General features: G+C 60.0%; 1 protein-coding gene across 3 annotated transcripts in view; it reads right to left on the bottom strand.

The window, feature by feature from the left end:
• SH2D3C (SH2 domain containing 3C) overlaps positions 1-15,122 on the bottom strand; it is a 28,067-nt gene extending 12,945 nt beyond the window's left edge. The window contains exons 1-3 of one of the 3 annotated variants that reach the window (XM_037491855.2): positions 14,995-15,122; positions 12,740-13,217; positions 3,260-3,299 (exon numbers count right to left, since the gene is read on the bottom strand). In XM_037491855.2, the coding sequence (XP_037347752.1) occupies positions 3,260-3,299; positions 12,740-13,217; positions 14,995-15,031 (555 nt within the window). In that variant the 5' untranslated portion in view covers positions 15,032-15,122. Of the gene's footprint in view, positions 1-223; positions 305-3,259; positions 3,300-11,038; positions 11,145-12,739; positions 13,218-14,994 lie in introns of those variants that run through there. The other 2 variants (XM_037491856.1, XM_054688864.1) reach the window with 2 other exon arrangements.
• Positions 15,123-19,510: the final 4,388 nt, after the last annotated feature.

The following is a 19,510-nucleotide window of genomic DNA, read 5'->3' as shown; positions in this document are numbered from 1 at the left end:
GGGCAGCCCGAGCCGCAGCCCCGCCGCCGCGAGTCCCGGAGCCGCAGCCGCCCGCGCGCCCCGCGAGCCCGGCGCCCGGAGGGGAGGCCGGTGACCCGCCCCCTCCCGAGCCCGCGGCCCCTGCCCGGCCCCGGGCGCGGCGGGTCTCCGGCTCCCGAGCCCGGGGACAGGGGCCGGCGGTCCCGGACCCGCGCGCCCGGCGGGGGCCGAGGCGCCCCCTCACCTGCACCTGCACGAAGGAGCCGCGGTAGAAGCAGCAGGCGGCGGCCGACAGGGCGCTCCACAGGCTGCAGCGCTCGGTCATCGCGGGGCCGGCGGCCGGGCCGGGGCCGCGCGGGGGCCGGCGGCCGGCGGGGCAGGGGCGCGGGGACCGGCCGGGCTGGGCACCGGCTGCGCGTGCCTCTCGGCGGCGCGATTACCTCATCGCCTGGCCGGGGGAGGAGCGGAGAGGCGGGGCGGGGAGACCCCACCCCCCGCCGGCCGGGGAGGGGAGGGGGCCATTGTTCCTCCCTCCGCCCGCCCCCGACTCCCCGCCCCTCGCCCCCCGCCGCGCGCCCCCGCCCCGCGCCCCCCGCCCCGCGCCCCGCCCGCCGCGCCGGAGCCCCGCGCGCCCCGGCCGCCGCGAGTCGGGCTGGATGGGGGATGCCCCACGGAGGGCCTGCTAAAGGGGGCGCCACGGGCAGGGGTGGGGACCCCGGGGCCGCGAGGGTGGCGGGCTGAGCGGCGCGGCAGGGATTTTGAGTTGAATCCTATCCAAAGCCGGAGCAATCCCTGCGCGCCTGTGACCGATCCTTTGTGGCCCCGGGCAATCGCCCGTCGCCCAGGGTGTCTCCTCTCTGATGTGGAATCGGGGACTCAGCCGGGAACTGCGGGGTGCTGGGCTGGCTGACTCGGGGGATGGGAGCGCCCGCAGGGCGCAGGGGTCAGGGCGGGCGCCAACCGGCTTCCAGGCGCTGAGCCCGGCACCTCCACGCTCTCAGCGGCTCTCCCAGCCCGGGTCACTCCTCTAGGAGACACGCGCGCTGCCCTCACGAGCTCCCGGAGCACTGGCTGGGCTGACTAAGTTGACAAACATCAAGTAAGGGCTGGGCAGCAGCGCGCCGTTGTTCTCAAGCTTAGTGTCTTAGCATTGGAGTTTCTGTTCCAGAACCGCAGGCCCTTCAGTGCCAAGTGCATCATCCCTGACTGCATCCATCAAGCCGCGCTCAGAGGCTTCAGACAGGCTGTGTGGCCTTAGGCGAGTGCGTCTGCCTCTCTGGGCCTCAGCTGTTTGGTTGTTTTTGGTCAATAACTCTGAGGCTCTGAGCATGGAGCTTAGCGCTCGATGGGCTGGAACTCGAGAGTCCTCGCCTTAGAACCAAACGATTCACATCCTGGTCTGAGGACAGTCCAGTTCTAGAAGCGGAGTACCTCAGAGAGGAATGGATTTTGGAAGCTGACTATTGATTTCACTATCTCTGAGGTGTGAAGCTAAACCCAACATTCCTTTGACTTCATCCTCCAGGGGATTGTCTAATCAGTTCCACAAGCAGGTATGATTTATTTCATATTTCATTACATTTTTTTATCCCCATAAATGAAAGGAAAAATACAAAGCTAATAATCCTCACAGAGACCTCTCTGCTATCAGTGATGGGGCTTTTACTACCTCTCCAGGAAGCTAGGATTTTGGGGTGCTAAACTATGCCCCCTGTCTGCTCCAACCAGTGGCTTTGCTGGTTCTCCCTGAGGCCTTGGTCTTCCTTCAGCGTCAGCGCTGTGGGTGAGCAGCCGGGGCCCACGTCCCAGGAGCAGCTCCCACTCCACTGCCCACAACCCAGAATGTACTTCCACGCTCCCACGGCTTGCACTCTGGTCTCGCCCACACTCTGGCCTCTGCTGGACCACTCTCCCTCCCATCTCTGCTTATCTTTGTCTCCTTTCCAGCTTTTCATTTGGGATGAGGATGATATCATTTGGATGATACAGTCCTGGTGATCTGCAATGACGTGGCTTCCATGCCTCCTCCTCCAGAAAGCCGTCCAGGATCCCCCCCTCCCAAGGTTAAACTCACCCCCTACCTCTAGAGTCCCGTGTCTTCTTATCTGAGCCTGCTAGTGATGGTGGGGGGCAGCATCCTGAGCACTTTCCATGCTGCCTCACTACTAGACATTAACACAGAATCTTACAGGCAGTACCTCAGGGGGTGGGGTGTCCCTGGGGTGAGGAACAAGGCCAACTGGCTCCTTTCTCACTCATTGAGCCCAGGGCAACTCTGCTTGCGAGGCACCCCTGTTGCCCCATTTCACATAGGTGAACCCTGAGACTCAGAGATAACACACATGCCCCAAATCACGTAGCAATCAGTGGTAGATCTGGAACTAAAATTTGAGCCTGCCAGGTGGCAGAACACAAGCCCCAACCATTGTGTGTTTCCGCTCTGGTCCTCTAAAGGACTGGGAATCCTCTGAACATGGGGCTCCTGCCCTGTGCCCAAGCTCTGCACTCAGCAGGGGCCTAGCTCGCTGGTTCTCCTGGAGGTGAGAGGCCAAGAGAAAGCCAACTCGGGCTGTAACCCCAGCTCTGCTCTGGAGCAGCGGTGACTGCAGGCAAGTCACAGCGCTTTCCCGGGCCCCAGGCTGCCATCTGCCCATGGGCACGAAAGGGCTTCCCGACCTTGTCCCTGTACAGCATTCAAAACTGCTCCCTTCCAGCGCCGGCAGCGGCCTGGGGATCTGCACTCAGGGGGCGCTCAACACATCCTGCCGTATTACTATGTGTTACCGTGTTATTGTGTGTCATGGTAGTAGCATGTTATCCTCGCTCTTTCACAGCTGCAGGCTCAACATTCCAGGGGCCTGGACACATTCTGCTTGTGCTAAATCTGAGTGTGCGCATTATCTGGGACGGAGAACTGAGTCATCCCTTCCTGCTCCCACCTCCTGGCACCAGCGCGGGCTCAGAGACCGGGTAGGATGAGCGCGACCCTGTCTTTGTGTGGAGACTCCCTGGGGGCCTCTGCGCTGGGCAGGTGGGTGGGGTCTGGTGGTAACAAACACTGGAGCTTTCTGAGTCTGGGGCCAGGACGCAGTGTTGGCAGGCACGCCAGGTGCTGGGAGTGGAAGCAGGCTCCAAGCATCACCCCGACCCCCTGACCCCCTCCTCCTGGGAATAGACAGTGAGGTCTGGCGCCTAATGAGTCCCAGAAAAGGACTCTGTGCTCCCCAGAACACACTCCGAGTCCTGAGTCCTCTGGTGTCCCCTGCCCAGACCCTCTTACCTTCACGTAGTCCCCGCCAGCCTCCGGCTCTCCAGCCGCCCTGGAAGGACAGAAGAAAGGTGAGTGTCCTCAGCCAGCAGCCAGCCTCGGCCCCCTCCCCGGTGCCAGCAGCTGGGCCTCAGCAGGGCTTATCCCCAAGGCAGGAGGAAGGCAGCTGTCAGGACTCGCTGGATCTGTGCTGAGCTGACTCCACCTTCCGCTGTGTGACCCTGGCACGTCCCTTCCCTGCTCTGAGCCGTGTTTCCTCTCTGTAGCTGGGGACAGTGACAGCCTCTGCTGCGGCTTAGCTCAGGCTGCTTCCTGAAGCGCGGCCCCCCACGCCAGGACACTGCACTCTCCCAGCAGTTCCCTGCCTGCTCCCTGCTCAGCCTCCTCTCCTCCTGCCTTTAATACCCCCGGCGCCCCCACAACACACACACACAGTGACCTGCTCAGGGGCCACCCAGCACGCGGAGACTCTGATGCTGAGTTGCAGAATGAATCCCTCTGCCTCCAGGAGGCATTGCCCGGATGCAACCCGGAGAGGTCAGCAGCCAGAAGTGACTGTTTTCCAGGGTGCCCCATGAATATCTTCCCTCATGCAGGCCACCTCGAGGCACCTCCCCCGTCTTGGTCTTAAACAACACCCCTACTTGAATGTAAGCGGGACTCATAACGCCGCTGCCCCCGTGGCCTCGCCTCTTGGATTCCGAAGTCATCTCGAGCTTGACATATCCAAAGCAGGCCTGTGGATTCCCACCCGCCCCTGCTCCCCACTCAGCTTCCCATCCCAGCCTATGCTAGTTCCATCCTTCATGTTGCTTTGTTTGGCTCCCAACCCGTGGTCACCCCGTTACCGCCCCCATAACCGACTAAGCAGGAAATCCTGCAGTTACACTCAAATTAGAAGTGACCACTTCTCTCCCATGCGTCAAACCTGCCAGCCTGTGTCCTGTGCAGAGTGCTGGGCACTCTCATAGGCCTGTGCAGCCTCTGCTGGCCACCAGGAGGCGCTAAGGTGGCCTCTAAGTGGATCTCGGTGGGCACACCACCCCCCAACCCTCTGGCACTCCTATCCTCAGAAAAACAAAATCTAAACCCCTCTCCATGGCTTGTAAATGGCTGGTGGGTAACTTGTCATCCAAACCTGAATGCTTCTTCCCTTGTGAGCGTAAAGAAGATGCAATGTTGCTCCAGAGAAGAGGGATAAACTGGGTCCTATGTTCCCCACAGGACCCTGTGTGGCCTGATGCCACACTGCTCAGTTTAGCGACTCCTCAACATGCCTCCCTCGCTCATTCTGTCCCTTATTCTGCTCCAGTCACACCGGTCTCCTTAGCAAGCTCATTCTTGCCACAGGGCCTTTGCACTGGCTGTTCCCTCTGCTTGGAATGCTCTTCCCTCAGGTCTTCATAAGCTCGCCCCTCCCCACACACACCTCCTCAGAGAAGCCACTCCACCTAAAAGAGTCTCTCCCTGGTCCTTCACTCTCTGTCCCCAACCTGCTTCTTTTCCTCACAGCACCGGAAAAGAGGAAGTGATGCCTGAGAGGGTCACTCAGCATGTACCTGTTGCCTGTGACTTACCTGACCCCTCCCTGAGGGGGACTTGGCTCATGGTATGACTGAGCCCAGGGCCCCAGCACAGAGCCTGGCACAGAATAGGAGCTCAAGAAATATTTATTGATTAGCGGGATGCATTTATTGACTGAAGGACCAACCAATGTTAATCACTATGTCACTCCTAATTCTGTCAGGCTGGCCCTGGTTCTTGGACTAGGACAGGCCTCAGCATCCCCTTCTGTAAACAGGGAGGTGAGGTGTGTTCCAGGGCAGAACTACCCTGGGCTCCCTGCGGCCTGGAGCTCCTCACCGAGAAGCTGTCTGGCGGCCCCCTGGTTCTGACACTCTAGAGGCCCTGTTGCTCTGACGAGAGTCCCTCAGGCTGTGGCACGGCAGGCTTCTAAGGCCGCTGGGCTCTCCGTCCAGGGTGGCGGATGTGAGGAGTAGAGAGCACAGCCCGCTCACCTCCGCCTGCCCACTCTTCCCGGGTGAGGTGTCCCATCCCAGCCTTTCCGGTCATTCAGGCCCGGAAATCCTCCCACTGCTGGGAACAGGTTGGCCAGGACACTGGGATTGCTCCCCACATTTCCTCCCGCTTCCTGTCCACTTCCCCTCGGCTCCGGGGCTGGAGCAGAGCCTTGGGGAGGGGGTGCCTCAACCAGGGACCAGGTAGGGTGGGTGGCCAGAGCCAAGGGGGGTGCTCAGGGCAGAGACCCAGGCTCCCCCTCGGCTCCCCCGCCCTTCTACAGCACCCCAGGATTCCCAAGACAGTTCCCTTGTCCACGGCAGCTCCCTGCCATCCCTTGCCCAGACCATTGCATCGCCTCGTCACAGGCCTCCGAAGAGCAGTCCTGTTAAAATGACAGTCATTTTATGAAAATGAAAGTTAAATCATCTCTTTCCTCTGCTCTAACCCCGTGCAGGGGCCCCCAGTTTTACTTCCTCATCACAACCTTCCTAAATAGCTCTTCACTACCTCTGTAAACCACACTGAACCAACTTCTTCCTCACACTGCTCCAGCCACACCCGGCTTCTGGCTGGATTTTGTCTCTACCTCAGGACCTCCGCACCTCCTGTCCTCTCTGCTGGAATACCCTCTCCTCCCCTCCTTCAGGTCTTTACTAAAAAGTCTCCTTCTCAGTGAGACATTCCCCATTGGTGCATCTAAATGCAGAACTTTCTAGTGCCCCCACCTTCCTTCCTGCTGAGTTTCCCCCTCACTCACTATGCATCTTTTAAAAATTTTTTTATTGAAGCAGTGTTGGCTTACATTGCTATTTGTATTTTGGCATAGAGGACGCCCCCCCTGCAAAGCACCTGCCACCCAAGCACCTGTGATCCGCCACCCCAGTCCATTGTGCCCTTCCTACCTTGTTCTCACCCTGCCCTCTCCCTCCATCTCTGGATGCCTTAGTTCTCTAATCAACTTTCCACGGTTATTTTTCAAGTTTAGCTTTATCTATTCCTTTGTTAGGTTTCACTATTGTCCATGTATTTGTCTTTCCCCTTCCGACTTATTTCACTTAGCATAATCCCTCCCAGCCCTGACAGCCAGTGGCCGTTTTGACGGCTGAGTAGTATTCCACCAGGTATGCGAACCACATCATCTTGATCGCTGAACCAGGCACTGGCTGTCTCTTCTCACTAGACCATCATGTCCACAAGGGCGGGGGTTGGGATCTGCCTAAAGAGTGCCAGGCGGTCATTTTTCTTTTCAATATATGAATGTTCTACATAACTGAGGACCAAATCTAGCCCTCGTGGCTAAGCCCTGTAGGCAGAGCCAGTCTCTCCTCTCTGCCTTAGCTCCTCCTTGTACCCTGGCCTTCTCGTGCTTCTTCCAAAGAGCTCTGCGCCTTCCAGCCTCAGGGCCTTTGCACAGGACATTCCCTTTGTCTAGACTGTCCCTTCTACTTTAGGACCAGAGTCGCTCCTACTCAGCTTTTAGATCTCAGTTTGCTTGGAGATTTCTGGATCATCCCTCCCCGACCTCCCATTATAATGATCAAATCCAGGAACTAAAGCTCCCATTTTTAAACACTCAACTTCATTAATTAATTAACTTCTTCCTTATTTTATGGCCTTGGAAAGCATCTCCCCTCTAATATTATTGATGAAATCAATTAATAAATAATAGTGACAATTGAGTGAAATCTGTCCCATTAATCAGCCACATTAATTATTTAAATAACCAACCCCTTTAATTGACTGTATTAACTGATTTGTTCTGATAATGTGATACCACTTGTTGCATACATTAGCTTATTTAATTGGATTATGAGCAGTAATTAGAGCCTATTATCCTTTATTTCTCCAAAGCAGGGTTAGGTCTAAGCTTCACCTTTAGGGCCTCCAGCCTGGCCCTGAGGAAAGAGTGAGTCTCCCCCAGGCGTCCTGCAGGCCAGGCTGGGGGGAGCTGCTGTCCTGGCCTGCCCTGGCTCTCTCTCCCACTGCAGCCTGGCCCCTGCCCTTCGTGCCAACTCCCAGTTTGTTCCCTTGGGCCTCGGGGCCGGTCATTTGGCCTTGAGCAGGAACTTTCCCAGCTCTGCCTCCTGCTCAGCTCCCGCCCCTTCCCCTGAGCTTTGGACGTCCCCATCTGGGAAGTGGGCCTGTTATAACCGCCTGTCCAGGGCCCTGGTGCCAGGTTCCCAGGAGCTCCTTGCTGCCCCAGGCCCACCCCTGGGATCGTGCATCCTGCCCCTCTTGGGGCCTGAAGACTCCTTCCTTCCCTCCGACCGCCTCTCCTCTCCACAGAGGTCACGTATCTATAGCTCTTGTGCTTCCCGCTCCTTAAAGGCCTCTGGCAGGGAGAGCCGGAAAGCCCCGACTCTCCCGGGACCCCGCCACAGGGCCTTTGGGATGCCCTGCCAGGAAGGTTCTTGGCTTCGCCTGTCCTGGAGACATTCTGCTCCTTCTCCACCACCCTGCACCCTCCAGGAGCTCGGGGATGGTGCTAACCGTGGGGCACAGGCAGACTGGGGCTGTTCTTCCCAGGGCAGAGCTGGATTCTGAGTCCTGAGTGCTGTTCAGTGAGACTCCACACCAGTGGGGGGAGGCGCAAGCGGGAGGCATTTATGGAGTGTGGCTGAGTGCCTGTCATCTGGAAGCCCCGCTTCACAGGGGCGAACACTGGAGCTACAGCTTGACCCCGGGAACACAGCTGCCGGAGAGATCCAGGGGGGCGGGTGGCAGATGTCCCTCCTGGCTCCTCACATGAGCCGGGCTCCCTGGGAAAATGGGGCCTGCTCCAGGATGGGGAGGGGAGAGCTGGGTGAGCAGGGGGAGAAGCACCTCTTCAGCAGGAGCGAGAGCCCAGGAAACAGAGTGGGGATGGGCAGAGAGGACTCACGGGGCTCTGGGGAGGGCTCTCGTCTGGGAGGGGAAAGCTGCGTGACCCGGGGCAAGTGCCCCGCATGCCTTCTTCCCCTGGCGCACTGCTGGGCCCTCCCGGGCCCAGGATAAACCCTCTACCTGCTGCATCTTGTCCAACGAAACAGAAGCTGCTGTTGTCTCCAGCTTACGGATGGGGAAACTGAGGCTCAGAGAGGGGAGGAGAGTTGCTCAGGGTGGTACAAGTCAGTGGGCCTCTGAGCTGGTGATGTATCCACTTTGGACCTCCCCGGACTTCACCCCTCATGCGACCATCAATCTGTAAACGGGGTCCCATGAGGGTTTGGGGGGAGCTGACGCCAGCGCCAAGGAGGTGGGGGCGGCCCATCCCTCCCAAACCAGAGAAGTTCCCACAGCCGGCGGCGTCCGGGGGTCTTGAGGACTGTGAGAAAGTCTCCGCAGGAAATGAGCGTCAGAAGCAGCTGGGCCCCTTTGGAAGACAAGGCCCAGCCGCCCTGAGCCTGCAGAGGCTGGACAGCCGAGCCCACCGCGGCCCCCTCCCTGGTGGGTAATCGCTACCAGATGCCCGGAGGCTGACGTCACCCCGCAGGGCCGAGGGGGTCGTGGGACTCTGGGGAGTGTTGGGAATTCTTGGACCAAAATCAACATTCTGAGAGGAAATGGGGGGCGGGTGTCTTGGTCTGTTCTCAGTGCCCCGCTCCAGGCCCGCTCCGGCCCCTCCAGGGGCCGCCTCGCCGGGTCTCAGTGTCCGCAAGAGCCCCGCGCGGTGGGGACAAGGCCCCAGGTCTGTCTCCTGGATGAGACCCTTGGACGAGAACTATGTTCAAATTCTCCTCAGCGGAAAGTCCTCGTTCAAACGTAAGCCAGAGGGGCCTCCCTGAGCAAGCTCGCCAGCCACTCTCTTCCCCCTCACAGCCAGAGCCAGGCCCTCGCCCGCCGGGTCTTCCAGCCCTTCCTCCTCGGGGGCCATTTCCTTCCCGGTCTCATCTCCCTCTTGTCCTTCCTGCAACCCCCATCTTGCTCCACTTTGACCCCTCCAGTCCCTGCTGCTCCCCAAACATGCCCAAGAGGCTCCACCTCAGGGACTGTGGACCTGTTATTCCCTCAGCCCGATACCCTCTGCCCAGAGAGCAAGTGGCTTCGCTTCCTCGCCTCCTGCCTTCGGACATCACTTTCTTTTTTCCCAGCTAAGCTCCCTAAGGTGCCACCACCAGCCACCACCCTTCCCCAAACCATTTCTCCCACTTGATTTAAAATTTCCTCTGTAGTTTCCTCCCTGCATGAGCCACGTACCTTGCTAGCCTCCTGTCTCGCCCACGCTGGGAAGGGGGCTCTGCGCAGGCAGGATTTTGTGTGCTGTGCTCCCCGCCACCTCCCAGGGCCTAGCACAGTGTCTCGGGCAGAGACAGTAAACACTGAAATGAATAAAACCCCAACTCAACTAACTGTGTGGTCCTGAACAAGTTACTAGCCTCACAAAGGTCTTCACAAAATGGCAATATTTTCCTCTGTAAAGTGGGCTCCTACCACCCCCTCTAGGAAGTCACTGAAATACTGGCAGAAGCAGCTTTGCGCCTGCAGGAGGTGAGGAGCCTGGCTAGTGGGGAAGAGCTGGGGCTTCGAGTTGGTCAGATCTGGGATCACGGCTAGGCTTGACCTTTCACCTCTCTGTGACCCCAGGAAGGCCCCTTTCCCTCTTTGAACCTGTCCCCTCGGGGTACAGGGCAGCAAATCAAGCACCCACAGGGTGTGCCAGGCTGTGCCTGGCTGGTTGTCTCCACCACCTTCTCTGTCACATAGACGGAGGGGCAGGAGGCTAAGGCCCTGAGACGCCTCTTCCTTTCTGGAGGCCGCGGGTGCTAGGCAGAGCGAGAAACTATGAGAGCTACAGGCTCCTCATTCCCTGTGCTGTCGGCCCCGCCTCCCTCCTTCCTCCTCTTCCCCATGATCTCAGCAGGGAACAGGGCACCAGGAAACCCCTGCAGCCTCACCTCTTCCCCTTCCTTCCTTCTGTCCAGGTGCAGGCTGCCTCCCGAGGGAGGGGGCGGAACCGCCTCCCCCCACTTAGGCGGCTCCCTGAGCAGACACTGGAGTGACCCTAGGAATAGGGCCCCGTGACAATTCGCAGAGGCCCTCCTTCCCAGGCTGGATGATCCTCAGAGACCACCCCAGGCCCGTCTGGGCTGCGGGGAGAGCGAGGCCCAGAGCAGGGCAGGCAAGCCTCGGATCACGCCGGCAAAGCGTCCTCCTGACTCTGGGGCACCGGGCTGAGCTTCAGCAACTCCTAAAAACATGTTCAATAATCCCTGGCCTCCCACTCAGCCCGGAGGTCAGGTGGGACACTGGGTATTGGCGCACCAGGAGGGGGCTCAGTCTGTCCTGATAAGCCCACCCCCTGGGGACCCTGATGCTCAGATGATTAGGGGATGGGGCAGTTTCTGTTTCCTCCATCAACTCCAGGCCATCCCTAATAACAAAAGCACTACCAGGACCAGCGGGGGTTTCTGTCCACAGGGCCAGAAAGCTTGGGGTCCCCATAGCCCCAAGATGTCTCACGACCATCCCCAGAGCCCCAGCCATGCTGAGCAGGAACGGGCAGCCGGGTCAGCAAGGTGCAGGAATCCTGGGTTCTGACTGCACCAACATGCCAAACGGTGCAAGTCAACCTCTTCCCTCATCTTCAAATGGGGGTCCCGATATAGCCCCTCTCTCCTGCGGCCCTGAGGGATGCATGCCCACCCTCTGGGCGACAGAGCGGGGACAGTCAGACCAAAGAAAGCTTAAAAGTCCTGAGGTTAAACCTGCAGGAGTTTGTCAGTCCTTCCCGGTGCACAGATTTCACTCTCCATCCCGCGGTCCCTCCCTAGGCCCAGCTCGGTTACTCACCCCCTGGGTCCCAGCGCGGGGCACCTCCGGCCCACTGCAGTCATCATTCCCCGGCCGCGGCCGCGCCTGAAGTCGGGGGCCTGGGCAGCCAGACCGCTCCTGCCTTTTTCAGGCCACTGAGCTGCGGCGCGCGGAGCCGGACTCGGGGGCGTGGCCTAAATAAAGACCACGCCCCGGCACGCCCCGCCCCCCCGCCGGGTGATGCTCCACCCCCTACTCCTCCCACCGGGAGAGACACGCCCCGCCTCGGACACGCCCCTCCGCCCCTGTCTCGCGCGGCCCGCCAGCAGCTGCCTGTGTTCGCCGTCGGAAAGGCCACGCCCCCGACACGCCCCCGGCTTCGCCCCGCCCCTCCCCAGCGCCCACTTCCCGGGCCTGCGTGGCGCATCCCGGGAGGCCACGCCCCCGCCCCGCCCCGCCCCGCCCCGCCCCGCCGGGCTCCGGTCCGCTCCCCGCGCTCCGCTCAGACCTGGGGGCCTCTCCGCGCCCCGACCGAGCCGGCCTCTCCCCTGCGTGCAGTCCTTGCCGCTCGGCGTCCGCATGAGGCCGACTTTAGCGGAGAATGGCAGGAGAAGGCGGTCGAGGGCCACCGGGGATGGTGGAAACCGCTCGTTTTATTGGTCGTAATAAGGTGAGCACCCCCAGCTACTGAGGGCGCGTGGGGCGCCGCCGCCGCGCTCGAGTTTTAGGGGTGCTGTCCTTAAATCCCCGCCGCAAGGCACGGGCTGTCGCTGTGCTCATTTATCAGGGGAGGAAGCAGGGAGGGAAGGGAACAGGCATGTCCGAGGTCGCGGGGTTCTGCAGCTTCCCGGGGTCTGCTCCCCACCCGAGGGGTCTGGACTCGCTGACCTCAGCACCCGCAAGCCGTGCACCCGCGTGCGGGGTGACGCGGGGCCAGGCACGCGAGAGAACCAGCCCCGCTAGGTTCCTTTTACTCGCCTGGGGTTCTCGTTATTTCAGTAGGCACATGTGACCCCCACAATTTAGACAGAGGTGCTGAGGTTGGCCAAGCCAGAGGCTACTTTGGGGCTTCCAAGTAGGACTTAATACTTGCTGGATGAACGTTGCGGACACTGAATTCCGTCAGATACCAGCTCTGTATGACCTGGCTGAGTCTCCTTTGGGGGCCAGTAATAGTCTTTCGCAGCGTGTTCAACAGCAACCTTTATTCTGACGCTCAGTGAAACGGGTGCTTGTGAATGGGAGCTGTGGTCTGTTGATATAAACGCTACTTGTGTTCTCACGTGATTTCAGCTTCTTAGCTGACAAAAAGTTTGTGAGACCAGGTGGGTCAGCACAGCGGCGCTGGCCAGCTCGCTGAAGGTGGTTGTGACTCGGACCCCGCAAGCAGCTGGAGGCTGCCTGGGACTTTAGGGTCTGGTGAGTCTCAGCTCAAACCCCAACTTTGCCATTTGTTCCATGTGCACCCTGATTGGAACAGATGACTTTCCCTCTCTGAATCTGTCTCTTCTGTCACTGGAAATAATAACAGGCTCTCCTCCCCAGCTGTCTTTTTAATTCATTACAAATGAGGAACCAAGCATTTAGAATCTAATATACAGGTGTGTTGTTTTTTTTTTCCCTACCCTGATGTGAGCATTGGGGGGTTCCCTCAGGACTTGGTTGGCAGGAGGCTGGAGACACCTTCCTGCAGGTCCTGCCCTCACACTGCTATCCTCGCGCCCAGCCCCTGTCACCTACCTTCCTGGGGGCACATTCCCAGGGGCTCGCTCCTCTTCTGTGTCTGCCTTGGGGTCCTCATGCTTTCTCACTGGAGCCACCACTACTGCTGAGGAGTTGGGTCCAACTGCTGGGGTGTCCTCCAGGGGGGCATCGGCCTCTACCGCCACCTCCTTGGCTGCCTCCAAGTCTGGGGGGTCAGGCTGACCTTGGGACATCATGTGGGACCCGGGGTCCACCTTCTGAGTTTCCTGAATGGCATGTGGGTCCCGAATCTTCTTGGTGCTGGGGCGAGGCATGGTGCCCATGTGACTGTACATGTCGCTGGAGCGGGCATAGGCCGAGGGGCTCTTAGGGACGGTCACCATGTCATCCTGTGTGGTGTCAAAGTTGTCAGGCTCCAGATAGGTCCGGATATTGATGGCATTTGAGGGCCGTTTCAGAGTGAAGGACCGAGAGAGATTGGAGAGACTCCCAAAGCCCTTGAATTTGAAGAACTCTGGTGTAGAAAGGGGAGAAAGGGTTAATGCCAGTGCCAGCAGCAATAATAATAACGCAACGTTTGTGCAGTTCCACTTATTGAGGTTGATCTAAGGAAAGCTGGGAGCTTCTCTGACACCCCTTCTGAATGTTAAAGTATAGCACGGCAGCCCTGGGCGTGAATCCCTGTCTTACACATCCTCACTTTGTGATCTTAGGCAAGTGACTTGGCCTCGCTGAGCTTCATTCACTACCTCAATCAAACAGAGATTATAGTATAGAATAAAATAGAGGTGACGTCCACCTCCTGTGGACAATGGGAGGCTTGGAAAGCGTGTAACTAGCAGGGTTAGCTGGCGCCTGACGCCAGAAGGTCTTAATAAGAAGTGACGACGGCCATGATGCGCAGAACGCAGCCCTGGTCGGGCAACCGGGTGTCACCTCGCCGAATTCTCAGCACAGCCAATGACACTAGTGTAAGCCGCCAATTTCCGGATGCGGAAACTGAGGTTCAGAGCAGTGGCCAGCACCTACAGCAGGTAGGGGAATGTGTGCGCGCACGCACGTCTGAAAAGAGAAGAAGCTTGTGGGGAGTCTGAGGGTCCCGCTCCCTGCGGTTCTCTCCTTCCTGTCAGCTGAGCCCAAGTCCTCACCCAGGCTTCGGTGCTCAGTGATGCTATCTCCGCACTTCCGCGGGGCCTCATGTGAGCCCTCGTCCCTGCCCCCACTTATGGGGCTGTCCCTCCTTGCAGCCAAGACTGTGACTTCCTTATAGTCACCGATGGGCTGAAAGGAAAAATCCATTTCCCACACCCGCAGCATCCTCTGCCTCCTCAGGCCCTCACGCTCAGGTCGGAATGTAGGCTGAGAGGAAGCTGAGGCTCTGAGAGGGTAGAAACATGCCCGAGTCATGCAGCGAGGCTGAGCCTGGGTGAGGACCCCGGGTTCTGCACTGCCTGCTGGGTGGGAGCTCTGGGGCGTTCCTCCCAGCCCTGCCCAGCCCCCTCTTGGGGTTAGCCTCTGCCCCCCAACCATGGCCACACCTCGGGCAGAAGCTGTGGGAAGAGCGGGTCGGCCGCCTTTCTCACACCACGGTCTGTCTCCTGGCACCAGAGACGCAGCGAAAGCAATAACGGGGCAGAGAGGGGAGCTCCACGGACATGGGATTGCGCCCCAGCTGGCCTCGGTCTGCTGTCTGTGGCATGCAGCCGTCACCCTGCTCTGTGCACACCCCCCACCCGCCGTGCGCTGTCCGCGCAGAGGAGGGGGCCTCCGTGGTGGGGACCAGCCTGGGAAAACAGCGTGGGTGTGTGTCACCCCCTCTTCAGCTGTGTGCACGCTCGCCCCTGGTGTGGCTCCCAGCCTCCCTGCCGGTGGGGTCCTGGTCAGCACCCAATGGGCCCCCTCTGCCCCGGCCCCGGGGCCTCTCCACCTGAACTCCCATGGGAAGCAGCCAGCGGCAGGGAGCCGTGAGAAGGTCTCCCCAGCCTGGCCATGAGGTCAGAGAGAGCGGAGAGAGCGCGTCGATGGACACCCCAGAGAATGGAGAGAGCGCAGCCGAGAGGGGCGGGGTCGGCGGTGAGAAGACACCTGAGAAACGGAGAAACGGAGGAACGTCTAGCTAGCCGGCCCGGCCGAGGGCAGAGCAGCCCGGGAGCCCAGCGGCAGGCCCTGCGGGCGAGCCGGAGAGAGACAAAAAGAGAAACAGAAAGGAGCGGGGTGGCGACGAGGCAGATGTGGAGGCTGAGGAGGACGGGCCGCGGCGGCGAGGACAGCGCAAGGGTGCTGGCACTCACTGAACTTTTTGCCGGCCTTCTTGGGTGCTTCTGTCATCTTGGGGTGACATGCAAAGCCTGGGGCCGCTGGACTCTGGACATCAGATTTGAGGTGCCTTCCTCGCCTCCCCTTCCCCTTTCTGTCTCATCTGGTTCCTCTGTTTTTTTTTAAACCAGTGTCACTCCCACAGCCCCGCCCTCCTCCGCATCTTCACACACACCCCCCCACCCCCCGGGCCTCCTTAGCCCCGGCAGCAGCAGCGTTTCAGGGGGCAGACCAGAAGCCCATGGGACCTGGAAGGCCCGGGGAACAAACCACAGGCTCTGGGAACGGAGCCCACTGGGCCGGGGGCCACTGGGGACTGGCCAGCAGCTGTCAGGGGGTCTGACCAGCCGGCTGGGAGGGTGCGGTGGAGTCAGCACTGCGTGCAGGACAGTTTATCTCTCCCTCGGCAGGGAGAGGGGCCTGTGGCCTGGCGGTCGCTGGGATCTTCCCAGCGGAAGGCGCTCCTCCCCCAGGAGGCAGCCCCAGGGACTTGGCTCATCGCTGAGCTGGGGGCATCAGCCCGCGCCAGCCTGGTGCAGGCAGGGGTGGACGGGAGAGCGCCGTGATTTAGGCCTGTGGGCCCTGGGACCCGCCAGACACGAGTTCCAGATGGGGATGACTACCGTGTCCCTTGTGATTGTGGGCTCGGGGCCTTGCCTCCCTGGGCCTGTTTCTGCTCTGTCAGGAGGGGGACTGTGACAGGCCCGGCACAGAATCAGTGTCCACCACTGGTCAGTCACCCCTCTGCAAGCCAGCAGGGACATGGCGGTCATTTGGTCCACCACACCCCTTGTTCAGGGATGGGGAAACTGAGGCTCAGGCAGGCAGAGGTCATGCAGTGGTGGTAGGCACAGCCTGGGTTACAGCGTGTCCTCCCAGACCCCTGGGCCCCCAGCCCGATGCTTCTCCAACCTAAAACCTGTGTGTGTGTGCGTGTGTGTGTGTGTGTGTGTGTGGCGCACATGAGCAGAACAGAAATGGGGAAATGAAACCTCCCCTCACAGGTTTTTGTAGACACCTGCGGAGATTGGGGTGGGGGCGGGGTGCACAGCCAGGTGCTTCCAATCCCAGCTCAGTGTGGTGGACAAGTTACTGCCGCTTCTGAAGCCTGTCACCTGATGTCGAGGATGGGCCAAAAAAGCGAGTCTAGACATTATTTCCCTGGCCCCTGGGGCTGGCAACCAGGGCTGCGAGAAAGGGGGCGCAAGATTAGAATGGGGTCCTCCCCGCATCCTCTATAAAAATAATGAGAGACACCTTGTGATCACTTAGTACGGTCCAGCCAGGGTCCTTCCGCCCTAAGGGGTAACGCTTCTTTCTCTCATCTCCATTCAACAGATATGAAAACTGAGGCCCCCAAGTGTCAGGTTACCCGGAATTGGAGCCTAAGCAGCCGTGGAGCCTGGGGTTCTAACATCCAAACATCCATGTCCACGGCTCCTGCAGGCCCCTGGCAGGTGGACAGTGGGCCGGGGAGGGAGGTGGGGTCTGACCAGACCTCTTGGTGGAGGCTGAGGGGAACGCGCGCGCTTGGGAGGGCACCGGGCGTGAGGCCGCAGGCTCCTGCGCGCGGGCAGGCCTGGATGGGCCGGCGTCCAAAGGGCAATGAAAGGCAGGGTTTCTGGGCCACGGACACGGGAGGAAGAGGGTACACGTCACGTGATGTGAGTCAGGCAGGGAGCTGGGGTCTCCAGATCAGCCCCTGGATCCTGAGCCCGGGCCTGGCACAGAGGAGGAAACGGAGGATAAAGAGGAGCAGAGACTACACAGACCCCCAGTCCTTTGAGAGTCCCCAGGCCGGTGCCCCGCCCCGTCTCCTGGGTGTTGCCAGAAGAGGGAGAGGGGCTGTGGCCTGGAGGCAGCCGGGGCTCTCCCTACTGGAAGGCAGAGGGCGGGTCCCCATTTCTCGGGCTCGGCGCTGACACTGTGGCATCTGCGGGTGCTGCTTTCCTGTGTGGCACCTCTAAGGCACTTGACCTCTCTGGTCCTTTCCCTTGTCTGTGAAATAGGGTCCCAGTAGCCCCTAATTCCTGGGGCTGTGGGAAGGAAAAGCCAAGTGTTGGCCCGGGTCCAAGTGCTGTGGTCTCAGCAGACCCTGGTGGTTGCTGCTGAGGGGGGGCAGTTCATCCGGCGCGGGGGGGGGGGGGGGCAGGGGGGTGGTGCTGAGGGGGGTGGGCACAGGCAGAGAAAACAGCAGCAGGGAGTCGGGGCCACGGGGAAGCTGTGTGGCCACGGTGGAGGCGCCTTGTTGGCCCTGGGCTGGCGGGCAGCCGTTGGCCGGGGCGCCAGGGCAGTTGCCAGCCTCCCCGGGAGAATGAATAGGGCTCAGTGTGGCGGCTCCGCTGGACTCAGAGCCCCTTTGTGCTGCCTTGAGTGTCCGTTGGGAGCGTGGCTGGGGACCTGCTGGCGGGTGGCTGGCCCACAGGCCCTCCTAGCCTGTGCTGGAGGCCAGCCCGGCTTGCCTGCCACAGCCCTGAACACACGGGGGCTTTCCTGCTCCAGGCCTTTGCAGGACCTGGAGACTCCGGGTGCCGTTTTTCCTTCCTCTCGCTCCGTCGCTTGCTTCCACTGAGGCCCCCAGGTCCAGATGGAGCCTCATGTCCTGCCCTGATTTCCTCCCCTCCCCGCTTGCCCCTCTGACCCAATCTGTGCGCCAGTGGCCTGCAGCTTGGCCAGGCACCATTAGGGATTGAGGCCTTCCACGTCACGGTGAGAACCACCTGAGTTCAGACCCCACATGCGTGACCTTGGACATCCCCTCACCTCTCAGCCTTGTTTCTCCCATCAGTTAACAGGACAGGTCCATCAAGCCTCATGTGGCCCCATGGCAATGCAATAAAACACACCGAGAGGCTCATCCATATGATGTCCGCTTGTGCCTTTATTTGCATGTTCCACACACACTTGTGCTCCCTAAAGGGAGAGCGGGCCTTCTGCATCCATAGTGGCCCCCTGCCTGCTGTCCTGGGGTCTTGGTGTCTGCTTTTCTCGGCTTGACCCCATTCTCTGATTTGGGGGGCAGTGTCCGATGATGGCCAGTGACTCTGAACTTTGAGAGCAGAGACCTGGCTTTGAAATCCAGCTCTAGCTCCCTAATGGTGTCACCTTGGGCAGCCTACATCACCACTCTGAACCTCAGTTTCCCCTTCTGCAACTTGGGCCTGATAATAGCCACCTCTGGAGAGGGGTGCTGTAAAGCTCCAGGGGGACAGACATGTCAACACCGGGCCAGGCACAGAGCCAGTCCTGGTTGGTGTGGGCATCACTGTGATATGTCGTCCTCTCCAGTGACCCCGTCTGCTGGTCAGTCCAGCAGCCAAGAGCAGCCCCCCCACAAATCTATCTTCTTCTTCCCTCCCTATACCCCTCTCACCTGATCCCTGCTCCGGGAGGAACACAGAGGGTCCAGGCCAGGCTCAAACAGCTGACCAGTGGTTCTCTTTCCCATTCCATGCCTCAGTTTCCCTGCTATTAAATGGCTACAGGACCAGAGGCTTTCTCAGGGCCTGGTCAGTCAGTCGGTGAACATTTACCAAGTACCAGCCACGTGCCTGGCCCTGCCAGCTTAGCCAAATGGAGAAAGCAGGAAGCATTTCCCTCAACAGGGAATCACACGTCTAAGTCAGTGAGCAATCCTTTGGGACTTGGATGCTTTGGCTTCCCAGACCCAGCCAGTGTCCTGAAGGGCTCCTGACCACTCCTGCTCACCTTCCTCCCCCAGGGAGAGCAGGAGGTCCAAGGCCCCCCAGGGGAAGAGACAGGCGGATGTTGTGGTTCAGGGCAGAGGTGGTGGGGAAAGAGATGACACCACCGGAACTTCTGCCGAGGCCTCTACCCACCCACAGGGTATGACTTGGGCAAGGCTCGTGAGAAACGTCAGGGAGAGTCTGATGACGAAAGCCACCTCAAGCCACAGCAGAGCTCTCTGTGCTCCATTCCCTCCCACACTTTCCATGGGCATCCAGGGTCCCCAGGCCTGCTGGCCCCCTTCAGCTCAGAGGGGCAGGTCCTGACATGGGCAAACAGTTGGGGTTTGTGCCAGACGACCTGGCTCAAGTAGCACCGTGTACACTGGCCAGTTGCTAGGCCCTGAGTGCTGGCGTCCTGCTGCAGACGGTGGAGGGGATGATGGTGCCCCCCTCACAGGGCTGAGAATCAAGCTCATTCCTAAGCGTGGGGCTTGGGCCGTGTACTTTCCTTCCATGAGCTGTAATTAACCACAATCATCATCATTTTCTCCTTCCTGGCCCTCCCCACCCCCAGTGTAGCCAGTGGCCTCCCTGCTTCTAAGAATGGACCTGTGAGGCCAGACCACTCCCTGAAATATCACTGTCCCTGGTGGGAGGCTCCCCCAATCCTCAGGCTGGCCCACCAGGCCCCCCCTGGCAGAGCCCTCCCCCAGAATAGGGCCTCTTGGGACGTCAGGATCAAGATGAGAAAGAGTGGGGGGCTTCCCACCGATAGAGTGGGCCAGGTGCACAGCCTCAGGTG

The sequence above is a fragment of the Talpa occidentalis genome, unplaced genomic scaffold, assembly GCF_014898055.3.
Source record: "Talpa occidentalis isolate TD23 unplaced genomic scaffold, MPIMG_talOcc4v2.1 talOcc4.7, whole genome shotgun sequence".
Lineage (NCBI taxonomy): Eukaryota > Metazoa > Chordata > Mammalia > Eulipotyphla > Talpidae > Talpa > Talpa occidentalis.
Note: the sequence above shows the minus strand (reverse complement) of the source record. Positions and strands in the feature narration are given on the sequence as shown.